General features: G+C 34.9%; 1 protein-coding gene and 1 long non-coding RNA gene across 6 annotated transcripts in view; one reads left to right on the forward strand and one right to left on the reverse strand.

Annotated features, from left to right (window-relative positions):
- The window catches only part of PACRG (parkin coregulated), a 221,900-nt gene that overhangs the window by 45,135 nt on the left and 160,649 nt on the right, over nt 1–16,116 (reverse strand). Inside the window, exon 6 of one of the 4 annotated variants that reach the window (XM_066994152.1) lies at nt 7,509–7,552. The exons of the other annotated variants lie outside the window; for them this stretch is intronic. Coding sequence (XP_066850253.1) covers nt 7,524–7,552 — 29 coding nt within the window. The 3' untranslated portion in view covers nt 7,509–7,523. Of the gene's footprint in view, nt 1–7,508; nt 7,553–16,116 lie in introns of those variants that run through there. 4 annotated transcript variants of the gene reach the window in all.
- On the forward strand, nt 14–15,376 carry LOC106039544 (uncharacterized). 2 transcript variants are annotated; one of them, XR_007164832.2, is made up of 3 exons: nt 14–875; nt 10,892–11,060; nt 11,810–15,376. It is a non-coding gene; the product is annotated as an uncharacterized lncRNA (long non-coding RNA). The 2 variants fall into 2 exon arrangements; XR_010830328.1 differs by lacking the exon at nt 14–875 and adding an exon at nt 2,576–5,420.

The following is a 16,116-nucleotide window of genomic DNA, read 5'->3' on the forward strand; positions in this document are numbered from 1 at the left end:
CAATGTCCTACTTATATGCCAAATAAGCCTCACTTAAATAAATTCAGTTTTATGTTACATGAACAGAACAAAATCTGACACTAACATGGGAAAATACTGAGGTTAAAAAAACAACAACTCTAATGTAAAATGATAAAGCCAATACACTGACATTCCCATAATCAAAAGCATGTAATAAGATATTTTGTGAGATCAATCAAAGCTTGAGAGGTGATTTTTTGCAAACCTGTTTTGGAACATTTTTGCAGTCAGTAAAGAGATACGTTAAAATGTACACTGAAGCTTCATGCCTAGCCCAGAACTATGAAGTATTGAAACAAATAATTTTCTGCATTTTATTGTAAATATGCATATTTTATTTCTCCTAGTACCAACAAGAAAACAATTTATCACAACAATAATCAACTGAGGAAAAAGATTCGTTTTCTCCAGTGACATAAAAACCATATGCCATGAAAAAGTATTATTAGGAATATCTTGTCTGGTAAGAAGGAAATGAAAATAGTATGGAAACAATAAGGAGATGGCAGTGAAAGGCAGAGACTCTCTTGCTTTAGAGACAGACTGTGGATTGGCTCCTGAAAGCCTGAGTTAATATTTACTAACCCTAAGCACATTCAACAGCTTCAGATTTTCTTCTTTTAGTGGGGCCACTGCTCCTTTTGTTTGAAGACAGAGCAAAGCTGTGAATAATGCCTAAGAGCAAAACTAAACCAGAAATAAATGACTTTTTTTTTAATGTGAGACCTTCAACCTCAATTCCAGTTCCCCAGAGGCCAGCTTTGAGTCCTTGTCACATAATGCTCTCACAGATTTCAACTGGGGATAAAGATAGTTCTGTAAAGAAACTGATGAAGAAACTGCTACTGAGAAAGGTGAGCTTACAAGTCTCTTTTGACAGTGGTGAAGAGAAGTTAGGGCAATGTCATTCAGAACAGCGAATTAAAATAAATGGACTGCAGGAGGTTAACAGTGACTAGAGATAGCAAAGGCAAATTACACAGCTCTTCAGTGAGTCAATGAAGGCTACTGCTTAGCTGAAGTGCTCAAAATTAATTAATTTGGGGTGTGATGCAAGATGTGCTGAACTGATCAGAATGTATTTGTTTCAAATACAGATTACTGAGCCCTTTAGAAGAATTGTTCTGACCCAGTCAGAAAAAAAAAAAAAGGCAACAAAAATAGAATAATACACATGCAATAGATATTAAAGAAGAGCTATTTTACATGGAAAAATTACGGTTCCTGTCTGCATTTTAAGGGAATCAGGGGGCAAAGGAAAAAAAAATAGACTTTTTATTGTCTTAGTGACTGATGAAAGCAGTGCAAGTGTTAAGGTTGCCAAGAGTTAAGGAGGAATGTCCCAGGAAAGGAATGAAATTAACCACTTCTCTGATATGGACTGAATATTTGAGCAGAATTTTGACTAACATTTCATTCCTCTTCTGAAGTAAGATTTCCACTTCTTTGAATGAGCTTTATTTTTTTTTCTTTTTGTAATTGAAACTTGTTTAACATCCATTGTGATATTTCATAGAAACACAAACGCTTCGCATGAGTTTATAATATACATAGTCATTTTTCAAGTGTTTTATACTTAACACTGCACTACTTTCTTGAATGCCCATACCCCCTCAAAAGTTAGAACTCAACTTTTCTATTTCATAGCTAAATACGAATTTGAAAATGTACATTTATTGATATAGTATATATTTTATTAGTTTACTGTGTCAGTTTACATCTTTGTATCTATGTTGTTCTTTGTACATATCAGCATTCATACTTTTGAGAGATCATCTCATTGGTGACTTTGAAAATGCAGTGCTTCACTGTTTCCATTCTGACTGCTAACATTAAGTTGTTTTGTCTTTTGGTCATGAAAGAGTCAACAAAGCTGTGATAGGTTTGGTTAATGACACTTGAATACAGCATGTACAAAGAAAAATAAAAAATACTGGGGATATCATGTCTTATTAGAGCAGTTATTAGATATTTTGCTGGTTTACCTTCCATTATGGAAGATAACTGAATGGATGGAGCTTTCATAATTTATCAAGATTTAGAGTAGATCTTTCTCAGCAAAACACAAACACATCCTTGCACACCACTCATTTGTCAAGGCAAAAACTACATACAAATGAAATGTAAAGTATAAAGGTATAATTATTTGTTTAACTCTTTACTCTACAAAAAGATTTGTATTTTACAAGCTTGTAGCAGTCTTACGTATATTAATAGTGTTTAAAGCTGATCTGTCACTTTTCCATGAAAAAGTATTTTTCTACTGCTTTAAAATATAACATTAATATTATTTAAAGTCACAGAAATTTATTTGCTAGAATCTAACAGAAAATTCTTACCTAAAACAGTTAATAATTACAAATCTTATGAATTGCTCTATTAAAGGCTTCATATTTCATTATTTACTACTTGCATTAAATTCACCAAGACTATTTTTATAAGTGAAGGATGTCAGAAGAGTTTATACAATATTTATCCCACTGCCTTATCAAGTAAATTAACTTGCAAAGTGCTTGTGTACGGATTAGGTAAGACTCATGTTTCTATTAGCAGCACAAAAATGAGCCTGCCTTTCTTATTTTTTTTTCTCCTCAATCAACAAACAAAAACACAAAAAGAGTCTTATGTCAACTAATATTGATTGTCGGTATATACTTTAAATCCTCTCATGAAAAAATATACCTCTTTAAACTAGAAAGGTAACATTTCTCTCTTTTCTCATCCTCTTGCAGCACAAAACACTAAAATATGCTAGTTCAAGCGGTTTGAAATTAACTTTATCAATGAAATAAAAATCAAATGATATTTTCCCATATGTTTAAAAGTAATATTGGAAATATTGGATTTTTTCCTCAAAAATCTGAGATTCACGGCATAATAGGGAATACTATAGTAGAGAAGCCTTTTGCCTTTGTACATATTTATCTCTGTAGAGATTTACACTAGTTCAGGAAGCACCTACAGAGCCCAACATGACATTAAATATAGCATAGCATATAGGATTTTATTATACTGTGTAAATGTCTTTGTCATCATATTTATTTATTTGGCATACTAATATTTTATACGAAATAACATTCAGCAGCTTCTTGCCTCAATTTCAAAAATAATTTTCTTTCTTCCCTCATCAGGATAGGGAAGAAACTTCTACAGGATAGTAGAAGTGGAATCCAGGAAATCTTTCACTGATCTGTGCATGTATAAAAGTTTAATTCACATTCAGCTGTACATGACAAAAGAGATTCTAGGCTAAAATAACAATCTCATAACTACAGAATAAATTTAAGTTATATCTGGATCTTCAGTAAACAGTAGATTCAAGACAATACTAGTTCTAGAGGAAAGTTAGATTGCTAACACAAGTTAAAACAGTTTGTCAGAAATTCCTACTGCCTTTTAAATTGTGCTCATATTTAAAGCCATGATGTCAGGAAAAAATGCAGGAGGCAAAGGAAAAATTGTTGTAAGAACATTCATCAAAAAAAAAAAAAGTTACTCCCATATGTCATTACAAAGCTAGCAGCTGTGTTGATGAAATCACAATTCCTTTTGGTGACATCCATATGGAATGCAGAGCTTTGACATTCCCCTTCAGTAAAAGCCATGGTCTGATTTTCTACACCTAGCTGCATTAGGCAATTGTCAATTCTACTTGCTGTTTTATTCCAAAATAAAAATGTTATGGGGTGTATATCTACATGAAATCCAGAATTACATTTGGTATGAAATATGTTGCAGTGGGCTTTGTTCCTGATACAAAGAAAATTCTCTGTGTCACAAAAAACATGGAATATAGCATCACAGAGTGATTAAAGTTGGAAGGGACTTGAGGAGGTTTCTTGTCCCCCTTCCTGCTCAGAGAAGGGCCAGCTATGAGATTGGACCAGACTGCTCAGGTCTTTATCCAGCTGGGTCTTGAAAACCTCCGAGAAAGAAGACTGTACAGTCTCTTTGGGCAATCTGCTCCAGTGCTTGGCTGTCTAAAGGATGGATTCATATAGAAGTTGATAATAGAATTTAGGTGTCTCAAATTGACTTACATTTTTTCTACGCTATCCGGAATGTTTTAATTTTTATTTCTATACTCCCCATGGGGTTTTGTTTGTTGTTGTTTTGAGGGAAAAGTCATGACAACTTTGGGAGAGTCCTGCTTGCTTTATATTTCTCATGGATCTTGTGATCTCTTAAGAGATCTTTTAAGAACTCCACTTGTTGATTCTTCAGGTCTGAAAATGGCCTTTTTGCATTGCACAAAAAGAAATTTGAAATTATGAAACTCCCTATTGCACAGAAAATATGATATAGAAAATTCTTATAGTCAAGGTGCAAAAATAAATTACTACACAAGTCATACTAGACAGCCACAATCATTGTTTCTGACTTAATTAATCTATAGATTGGTATATGACAAAGTCAGTGTAAACAATAAGTGGAAATAAAGTCAGAGGTGATGCTTCTGCCCTAAGAATGCCTACAGCATTTTGAAATACTAAGAAAAATCAAGGAAAAAAATAATGAGGGAACTGGGAGAAAGAGAAAATACTAAGGAAAAGCTACAGACAATTTTAATACAGGGCTTATATAGGGGACGTCATGTGTATCAAAACAGAATCACATATGGACCAGGTTGCTACACAGGTTTTCAAATTTTGTGCCTATCTACACTAGCTATTTTTTACTGTCATTTATATGGAAACAAGGTGAGTACATGCCCTTTATATTTAAGCTGTATAGTTTATGTGATATCATAAAATGGTACAGTGAACAAATAGATATTAAAGTAGAAGAAATAAATGGCGACAGGCTGTACCTATTACGTAGCCTACCAGCTTTCCTTAATTGCCCAACTGCCCAATTTTGCCATTGCAAAAGAAGTAAGATTGCTAGAATTTCCATTTTAAATTAAATTAGGCTAATGAAGGCAATTGGAAGCACCTGTCAGTAGTGACAAATACTAATGTACCAACAGTAAAGGCAATAGGATTTTTAAAAGTATATTATTCTTCACATTTTCTGTTTCATGATATATGCAAGTCACCTCAGCAAGGACTGAGATTGCCATGGCTGTAGGTGTGCTAATAGGCTATAGCTGCCCTGAACATCCTCACCAGGGGCCTCCACCCACACCCCTGCCCAGGGCTTGGGGGGCCATTTAAGCTCAGGATGGGGCTATGGAGCCTTGTTACTGGGTGGAGTTGCTGGGTAGCCCTCAGGAATGGCTTGCTGCTGCTAAGAGACCTTGTTGGCAGCTCTGCCTGCTATGTTTGGATCTTTGTGGGGCTGAGCCCCACTGCTGAAGGTTACAGGCCTGTGCTGGGGAGCTGCTTGGCTGTTGGCTTGTCCCACTTGTGGAGCTGTATTGCTCTTGCTGCTCCCTGGCAGATGAAGTTTTAAAATCTGTAAGTATCACTGGCAGAGCCTTCCAGGCTGCAGATGGAAGGGTGGAGAAGCCAGCACTCTAGGGAAGTGTGCAAATGGGCTGGAGCCTTATAGCTCTTATCCTAAGCAGCAATGTCAGCTTCAGCATGACTTGGAATAGAGTGGGTTCACTGAATTCTAGAATAAAAGATAATTGCTCGAAGCATCTTCTGACACCTATTTTTTTCAGTGAAAACTAAAATATTTGAGGCTTTTACTTACTAGTAAAAGTAGTATTCAGTAGTGTAAAATAAATAAAAAGCTAGGAAGTATCTACTTGCAGAATACCCAGACAACTAAGTGTTTGTCATACCCCAGTTCCACCTACCTTAACTAAATCAACCAGCAAGGTTTGAATTCCCTGATAAGAGAGCATTCAAGCCTTGACTACATAGCTCTTTCATAAGACCTGCCACTGTTGCTCTGTCAATCCCACATCGTGGTGGGAAGCTTAGTGCAGGAAGGTTGCAAGAACTTTTGTCATGTATCTCCTCTGGCTTTGGTCTCGGGAGACTGAGACAACATAGCAGCAGGAATGCCAAGAGCCAGCATATGCAAACATTCCCTTCATCGTTAACATTGTTGGACCAGCACTGTGTGATAGTAGTGAATGTTAAGAGACTATAAGTATGTCAAGAATTCACAGAGCAGACAGGCTAGAAGCTGCCTTAGGATTTGGACAACCATATAGATGTTATTGGGAAGGCTTGAAAATTAAAGCAACAGCTGATTTTTCATAGAAGAACTAAGCAATAGCAGTCAAAATTTATTTCATAGCTTGCTTCAGAGTACCTACTGATTGAATGGCAAAATTGGCTTTTTTCATAAAAGCAGAAATAAAATCAACTATTTTTGTAGTAGTAGCATAGTTCTACTGGTTAAGAATATTTATGTAAATAGAAATCTTCTGCATTTATGCTTAGGCTTGTTGCTTTGTCAATAACACCTACCTCTTCCTAGTACTTAGTATATATGGCAGTAATGACTTGGTACCCTAAAGCACCATGTGGAGATGCCATCTTGTAGAGAGAATGGGTATGGCATTTTGGCTAAGATTGTCTCAGTCTTCAACAGAGATAGCTTCCTGCAGGAAGCCTACTTGGCTGTACTGCTCCCTCAGCTAGGTTGCGCAGAAATAGCTTACTGGTTTGTGTAATAAAGACGCTTATTGCCTGTCAGCTACTGGAAATCAAGACACTTGCCAAGCGTTTTGATACGTGCATACCATGTCTAACGATTGTGTAGGATACATATTACACTTAAAATTAAAATCTATTTCTAAATGAAAATATTCAAAATACCTGTGATGTAGTTTTACCCATTCATTTGTTCACATTATAAACAAAATTGTGGGATTTTAGTCTTACACCATTTTATTCCCTTTTTTTTCAATATGGTGCAAATCATTCCACTGAATGGATTTCATTCAGGGAACTGAATGGATTCCCTGATGACTGTGTTTTAGAAGCCTTTATTGACTGTTTTATATAGTGAAGAAAACAACGTACAATCAGTGTTAAATCATGATATAAAAACACCTATAAAATTGACTGCTGTGTTTTTCAAATGACACTTAAATCCTGATTTATTTCCATGAATGAAACCCGGCTGGGATTCAGACTGAGACAGGTGTCTAATTACAACTGTAGTTATTTAACTACACAAACTTGCACCTACGCTTGCCCAATGAAGTCCCAGTTTCAGAGCCCAAATGTTGCTTGGCAGTCACAAAAATTGACAAATTTCACCATGCCTGTTAGATACCAGGGCTAACATAAGGAGAGATTTATGGAAGCTTAAAAGCTAATATACATTCTCACACAATTATTTCACTCATACTGTAAGAAAAAAAGCAAAGTAGGAAAAAAAATGCTGGCATTCAAAATGGGAAGTAATACATATTTATGGCAATGTGTAGGTTACAAATGTCTCCTAAAGCCTTAATATTGATGTTCCAAATGAATTAAAAATCTCCCATTTGCATCTATGGTAGCAGTAACATGTGCCATCTTAGGTGCTGTGAAAGAACAAATTTACAAACAAGAAATCCTCTTACCAACAACATGATCTCTGCAGTAGTTGTGTTAATTTACAGGCAGGAAATCCATATTAACTGGAATTAAAACAGAGAGTATATTTCTCTAATGTAAGCACCAAAAACATTTTTGGGGATGTAGCAATTGTCTTAAGTACTAAGATCACAGGAAGTTTAAAGATGAGCTCATATATATGGAAAACCCCAATGCTTTGAGCAATGAAGTGTTTAACGTAGCTGATGAAAGTAATGTTTTCTTTATAGTGATGGTATGTACTCAGTATAGGCCCATCATTGGGCATTATTATCAGATAGAGGGGTATTTTGTAGTTCTTAAAATTGAACAATCTAGATGTTAATTACCAATGTTTCTTCCATGGTATATTTTTTTCTAAATTATTGTGATAAATTCTGAATTTGTTTGTGTGCAAACAATTTCATTTCAGGTAGTCAAGGCTTGTTTTAAAGTAATGGGATACTTATGCCATTAAAAACATTGCCCACATTAGCATGTTTAATACTACTGATTTTTTCAAGATGCTTTTCACCTCTGTTTATTCTGTCTATTGTAAAATGATCTGGCTTAAAGTAAAGATTGCTTGCTTAGTATGAGCCACAGACTTCTGGTAAGTTATTAGTGCCTATAAGATATTAAGATAATCATTAGCAAGTCAAAAACAGTGACTTACTATCCTAGTGAAAGACAGAAAAAGTCAAAGATCAAGAGGACAAAGAAAAAGAAAACAAACTAAAACGATAAACATTTATACTGGCAAGACATAGCATGTTACTTTATTGAAATTCCATATTTTTCCTGCAAGAACTGTATATGGTTCAGTTCTTACAAGTTAATTTCACAGAAATAAGAATTGCATCTTGTTCTTACTTTTTTGGTTTGAGAAATCTACACTGGTGAATGGCACTTTCTGCTGAGCCCAGGTTCATATCAGCGGATCTTGCATAGTACACATGCAATGCAGTTCTTTGGTACCAGACACTGAGGTGCTGTTACAAAAGCATGCATGAATTCACAAACATTTGATACATGAACATAGTTTAGCTTGTGGTCTTGCCATCTGTAGTTCAAGGTTAATACCTTTTTATTTTGAAGCTCATAATGGAACTGAGTGTCAATTAGCTGTAATGATATCATAGATATGACATTCATGTGAGAAATAATTGAAAACTATGTGGCTTTACTTATGTAGAGACTGTCTTCAAATTTAGTCAGTCCAAGGTTTAAAAAACAAACCTCACCGTGGAGCAGAGTGTCACAAAAAGTTTTAACAAGCCTTTTTTGCTGTGTTCTTGCCCTCACTGTTATTCCCCCCCACAGTCTACTGTACTCTTTTGTGTCTTCTGCACTCTACTTGTATTCTATGCAGCAGGTTCAGACTGTCCAGGCTGCTTCTTGTCCCCATTTAAATCAATAACAAAACTCCACTTTGAGGCTTGGGATGTTTTCCTAGTTTTAATATTTTTTTTTAGCCCTTCTAGTTATAAAACAATTAAAAGATCTATTGAAACAGCAAAATAATCTTTTAGTATGGTAATGAACAGATATGCCTAGCTCTTAAATGTGAGAAATTCCACAAGAGACCCCAGTTACCATACAGCATATTTTCTTAATAGAAAGCAGGCTCTGAGACTGTCTGTGGCAAGGCCAACTGATTTAAGCTCAGAGATCAGACATACTCTTTAAAGCTTTTCCTCTTCAGTGTACCTAAGAAGAGCTACTTGAAAGGATGAGTGAGTTCTGTTCTCATCTCTATGAACTACTATGGCTAAAATCTTGGTTTATGGAAAACAAGTATAACATTATGTTCCCAGCTGCAGTAGCACAGCATTAGTTACCTGTTCTTCTGATGTCATTATGTGAAAGCTCTTAAGTTATGGAAGTGACTGTGAAAAACAATGTCTAAAGATAGCTGGATTTTTAAAAATAAATACAATATATCTATAGTTCTTTTCTTTTTCTTTCAAATGAGCACAAAAACATATAGGCATACTATTGAACCTATTGGCAAATACCTAGATAATCAGTTGTTAAGGAGAGTTCTGCCATACGCTCACTTTTCTGACAACCCACAAATAATTGCTTAGATGACAATTTTCCAAAAAATTTGACAAGAGCTTTTGTACGCTATTAGAAAAAGCAACAATTTCCGCTACTGTAGCAAACAGTAACCTGACAAAAATACTACAAATGGAGTCAGCAAAAGTGAGGATTGCTGTCATAGAACAACAAATGTTTTTTTTTTTCTTTTTTTTTTTTCTTTTCCCCAAGGCACTAATAAAGTCAGAATGTAGTCTTCAACTATGCAATAAAATGCTCTAAAGTCTATGAATATACCTAAAGAAATGGAAGTAGAGCTTTATCTGATAATCAGAAACTGCATACATTGTTTCACTCTGCTTCTGCATTAAAACACTGATAGGTATTGATGTAGATGGCCATTAAACAAAATATCAGGAGAGGAGAACATGAGTTACGTTATTTCATCTATCTGACCTTTGCCAAGTTAGAATGATTCATTCAAAGGTAAGCCTTCAACTGTTTGCATAGCAATACATTTTCAGAAGGGGGGGGAGGGGGAACAACTTGCCAAAATACAAGCCAAATTAATATATATATATGTTTCCATTCATATCTTGAATTTTTGTACATGTGCTTGAGCTAGAGAGTAGTGGGTAGTCTAGCAGAGTCAGTAAACTAGAGCTAAGTTTGGGATCTTGTGACAGCCATGAGCTTTATAAAGCTGCAGATGTCTTCACCTGTACAAAGCTTGACGAAGTGTTTTAACAAAACAGACCCTGAGAACTTAGAGATTCTCCATCTCCACAAACTTGTTTCAGTAAGTCCAGAAAAAAGGAAAAAGTGGTGGGCATCTCACATCAATATAAGGCATGAAAAAAATATAGTCCAATGTTTTTGAAACAGAACGGGGTAATAGAGACAACATACATGAAATTAGTTTAAAGGCAGAAATTTGGTTAGTAAATCACAAAGAAGCTTTAATAAATAAGGAATGTGGTTTATTGTGTCTGACAAACCAGAAAGAGAAATGCAGCCTATCCCTTAGTCCCACATTTTAAACTATGCATGTTATGATTACAGTCGTAAACAATGGATGCTGTGTCTGTACATAGGAAAACAAATAATAGTTCATTTTTTTAGGAACTATCTGTAGGAAGAACATACAATTTAGTCAACGAGGGAGCTGGAATAACCTCTTGTATTTCCCAATGACTATACTTTAGTATTTAGCAGAAGGAATGCTTTTGTTCTTTGTGTGTTTTTTCTCTTCTATATTCTCTTTTTTTTCTTAAGCGCGGAACGTTTCTGTTCTTGCACCTGGCCATACAAACAGTACCCCACTATTTTTACGTGCTCTAACCCATGGCACTTTGTTTCAGGCAGCTGCAATCGCTATGTTCTCTGACCAAGAAGACAAGCTTCTGACCTCTGCCACTAATGCCAATAGGCAATCAGACTAATAATGGTGCAAGTAACAATTTATTCTACTGCCTATAATGAAAAATCGTACAGCAATCCCATCCTGAAATTCAGCCCACTGACTTCATCGTAAGTATGAGATGGTTACTGAATTAATGTGGGAACCTGTATTATGTTTTTTCTTTCCGAAAACCTCAACCTATTAGCAGAACAGCCAACGTATGTAAAAATATTAGATGGCTTTTGAACTTTTCTGAAATTTTCACTGGTTAACTACAGAAAAGATTTCCTTAGAGTAAGTTCCATCATCATCACAAATATTTTTCCTGCTCTACAGAAGATAAACATTTTGAAAGAAGGAAAAGATGGAATAAGAATTTGTGTGTCTAGGGCCCGAATGTCTTTATGTATTCTGATAATTCCTATTCAGTTTACAGACAGGTTCAGAGGTGAAAACAATTGCTCAGTACTGAAAAGCTGGAAAAAATAAATTTTCCAAATTAAAATATTATCCAAATTGAGTATTGACATTGACATTGATTAAGTCACCTGCTTTAAAGAAAATTTTCAGATCTTCAAGTTTTATGAAAGTACTGGTATTCTAGCAGGATCAACACCTTAGGGGTATGTTGGGTCCCTCTCTGCCTGAATATACTGTTATGCCTAAGTAAACTATTATGTTTAAGTGTCCTCTTTATATACCATCAAGTTAAGGTTGTTATAGACATCTTATGCTTCCCAGTTTCAAAACTGGACTACACTAAGACGGAAAAAGTAGAGGGAGGAACAAATTGGAATGATGTTTGATGGGAAGTTGTTTTTTGTTGATAATGGCCTAAGAATACACTCTCATAAGAATCCCTTTTTTGTGTTTCCAGAATCCTGTTGTGCTCCTGCCTAAATACAAGTACGTAGTGGCCTAATGTTCTTCTGTTATTGAAACACAACACAGCACTGAAAGTGTGTTGATGTAATCTCTGAAGTCTGGAAAAACAGAGGAAAAAGCTTTTAGATCGTTCTCTCATTCTGCTATACTGGAAGACACCAGAATGACATTGCTAAATATCTTGATCCAGTAGACCAAGATTTTGTCTTGTCTCTAATATATCTAAACATTACATCTACCTGATTGTTCTAAAGAAATATGTATTTTTTAAGGTAACTACACTATTATTCTGATGTTGCACTACTTGGGATATTTATTTCTCTTCAAAGTATAGCAGACAAAAATTATCTATGAACCACTGCCTGTGCTATGCTTCTTTCTGTTTTTGTCTTGACCTCAGTAGTACTTAGTAGTCAGATATCAACTAATTTCACTGTGAGCTCTGGTTATTCAGGCCTCCAGAAAATCACATTTCATGTTATTTTTATTGAGGACATTCATAGAACTTCCGGATGTTGATGCACAGGTAACAACTTTGCAGGGCAAAATATAGAATTTCTGATGTTCAGATGTTCATCTGGTGGCAAGATTTAGCTTTGGAAGTAAGCGCTTCACATTACAAGGTATAATTACTAAACTGCCAACCTATCTACTTATTAGAATGACAATTAGCGTGCTACCTTTTGTACTACTGGTTGTGTTTAGCACTGGAAGGAATATAGGGTCTATGCTGACCACATGAATACTAAGATGTGAGTTAGACTCTCCATTTAGTTCCATTTAGTGTTTTTGATACTACAACAATTACACACAGGAAAAATAAAACTTCCTTGCAGAAATCTTAATATACAGTGCTGCAGTATGAAAAATAGAGGAGAATAATATTCTGAAACTGTCATTAAGAACTGAACCCAACTGAAAAGAAATTCTGGTTCAGTATAACAGCATACTGAATAATCACTTCTTCAAATATCCAAGTGATCAACTTTTATTCTTCTGTATTCTTCTTTATTTGTTCCTGTTCTCTACAAGACAACCCACTTTTTACACATAACACAATGTCTGTTTATGGATTTACATGGCATTAAGAAAAGGGAAGTAATTATCTACTGTCATATGCCCCATCAAAATTAGTCAGTTCATTTGGTTGGTTTTAGCTATACAACATTGCAGAGAAATAGGAAATCAATTGATTAATATGTTTTGATCTAATATGTGTTTTGATTAAACTGGGGTAACATACTGTAATTCAATCTGTAGATTTCATTAAAAAAATAAAGAAGCCACCTTTCTAAACTGTGGCTTCCATTTGAGATGTTGCGGTATAAATCCTTTAAGTAGGGAAGACCAAAATCAACTGTAATTCAGTTTTCAGATAAAACAAATACTTACATTTTTGTCTGAAAAGATAGATTAGCATATTCATTTTTCCTGTCATTTATCTTAAACATTGTCATTCTGTTTATCTTACTAGACATTCTGTCATTGCAAATAACTGTAAGACTTTCAGACTTCACGCACTACAAAAGAGATGTTTCTGCGGTAAATTGCAAACAATACCTAAAAGCACAGGATGTACTAATTCAGGCTACTATGAAATAAAATTACTCCATATTGTACCTGTTGCTTTTAGGAGAAATTTAGGGTGGTATTTGTAATAGCAACAGAATAATTTAGTGGTTGGAGTACATAAAAGACGTATTCTTGGCACTGTCAGTTAGGTGGGTATATTTATCTCAGACTCATTTCCTTCATACAAGTCTTGAAGTAGATCAATATTACCTTTTAAAAACAGTTAGAGATCATCCACTAGTAACTTCAGATGATTATATTACAATCATCACAAGTTCACGGTAAGAAGTGATAAAACAGCTCTGATATCCATTATTAAGAAAAAAAAAGCTATAAAGGCTGTAAATAACAAATATTAATGCTATCAATCATCTTCAGAACTAAAGTTTGGCCAAGCATTTGAGCTGAACAGTGAACTAGCTGAACTGCTAGACAGCTGTTTTCTTTACTTCCATTTTTCATACTGAACAGTGCTGTTTCACCGCTTTCTTCTCCTTCCTCTATTCTTCTGTGTTCTTCCACCTGCTAATGGTAGAATTAAACTTTAGACTGTGAGGTCTTTTGGGCAGTGAGCGTGCCTTTCTAATGTTTGCCCTGTAGGGCCAAAGGAGTCTATGGATCTCAAACCCTCAATAAAAGAGTATTTATCTTCCTGGAACAGAGGGCTTGGGTATGGGATTTTCTTTCCACCAGGATTGAAAGAACCTGCAGGAAGGAGTCAACCTGAACAAAATCAAATCAGCGGCCTCTAGTCACTGATTACATCAGATTATTTGCTATTGTTCTGATGGACTCTCCTTGGCCTCTTCTGATCTACTGTTTATTCCAGCCTTTTTTTGTTTCATTTCGCACTATCTAAATTTCAGTTTCATCTACATCTTTTTCCTATTTTCTTCTCTGCTTTATTTTCTCTTTCTACTCATTCTCCTATATGGATTTCTCTTTTCTTTTTTTCTTTTTTCTTTTTTTCTTTTAATGAAATATTACATAAAAATACTTAAATTCAAAGTAAAGCTTTGTACCTTTGGCTTCATGGGCAATGTAGTTCCCCACTGCAAAGATGCTGGTACTTATTTATGGAGTATCAAAAAGTGCAGTGAGAGAAATAGAATATTTGTGTTGATTTTGTCTTGCTAGAAAAAAATGTTGAAAAATTGGCAGAGGTACAACAAAGAATCCCAAGGCATGAAGGCCTAAGAAAACACCATACAATATGAAACTTCAGAAGTTCAACATGTTTTATCTGTTTAGAAAGAAAACTGAAAAGTATGCGTTACAGTGCATAAATATCTTTGTGGGAAGGAAATACAATCTACTAAAAAGTTCTTTGATCTTACAAAGAGGGATGTCACTAGAACAAGATGCTGAGCACCAAATTCAAATTGCAAGCTCATGCAATTTCAACAGTAAGAACATTTGATCACTACAGGAAACGCAAGCCAAACAGAGGCTTCAAATATGGCATGGATGCCTTTGTTGAAGCAAAAATTCAGCCAACATTTGAGCTTTCTCATTTTCAATAAGAAATGCATTTTATTCAAACACAAATTAGCCTACAACAGAGTTGATGGTTTGCTTATCTCTTTGGCTTTGAAATCTATGAATCTTATGATATTCAGCAACTCACTGTCATCAATTCTACCAAACTTGCCTGTACATTCTTCTCCTGATTGCATAGTTAGTAACAGAAGAGTCTTTTGAAGTACTGAATTAACATATCAGTAACTCTTCTGAAATCTCAAAACCTGCTTCTAAATTTGTGGCATAGTAGAAAGATTATCTACTTTATATTGCTTAGTAACTATAGAACTTACAAGGACTTATTAGTTTATAAAGTTTGTTGCTTTTTAAGGTTTTGGGGTCTAGGACTATTCAACTGTTAGCAAAGTGATCTTTTATTTCACCTCATATGCATAATTACAAATTTTGTTGTGCAATTCAACAAAACTGGGAGATACTGATCAAGATGTTTTCTGGCTATTTGGTGCATCTCTCCCACAGCAAACAAACAAAACCAACCAACAAAAAATCAGTCTACAGCTGTACTAATGTACAATCAGGGCTGAAGCATAGGCCAAACACTGCTCTAGTACTGCCCATACTGTTTAATTGTTAGCATGCATCCAGGCACAAATGCTGAGCCACCAGAGAACCAGCTCTGGATATTTTATCTGCTAATACGGATATAAGTATAGAATTTAAGGTTATTCATATAAGTTAATTCTCCCCCCTAAGAACTGGATTTAAAAGTCTAGTGGATCTATCTAGTCCTACCTTAAAGACTATTGTGAAGTTTTTAACAGGATACATATATTGTTCAAGGACATAATAATTACACTTGCAACTAGAGTTTAATGCAATTCAAGCTTAAAGCTAACACCTTTTATCTTTGGAAACAGTAGTGTGTTTCTGTTGGCAAAATTAAGAGCTATTAAGAGTTGCTATATATATATATTTTTTTTAAATTTTTGGTCATGAGTAGCTATCTTTGTCAAATGATTAAGTTTTCTTTCAACAACTTGCACAGTATACAAATGACTGAACTGAAGCCTCTAAGCTTCAAGTTTGAGAGCATCTTTTCTCATACTAGAACACTCCAAAATCTTTGCAATACTTCACATTCTTCTTGAAGTGTGAATATCAGATTTGAGCACAGCACAGTCACAACAGTTTATAGTGATATGTGCACAGACATCATCTATTTCTACTTGATAGTCTTCTTCTTGT

The sequence above is a fragment of the Anser cygnoides genome, chromosome 3, assembly GCF_040182565.1.
Source record: "Anser cygnoides isolate HZ-2024a breed goose chromosome 3, Taihu_goose_T2T_genome, whole genome shotgun sequence".
NCBI lineage: Eukaryota > Metazoa > Chordata > Aves > Anseriformes > Anatidae > Anser > Anser cygnoides.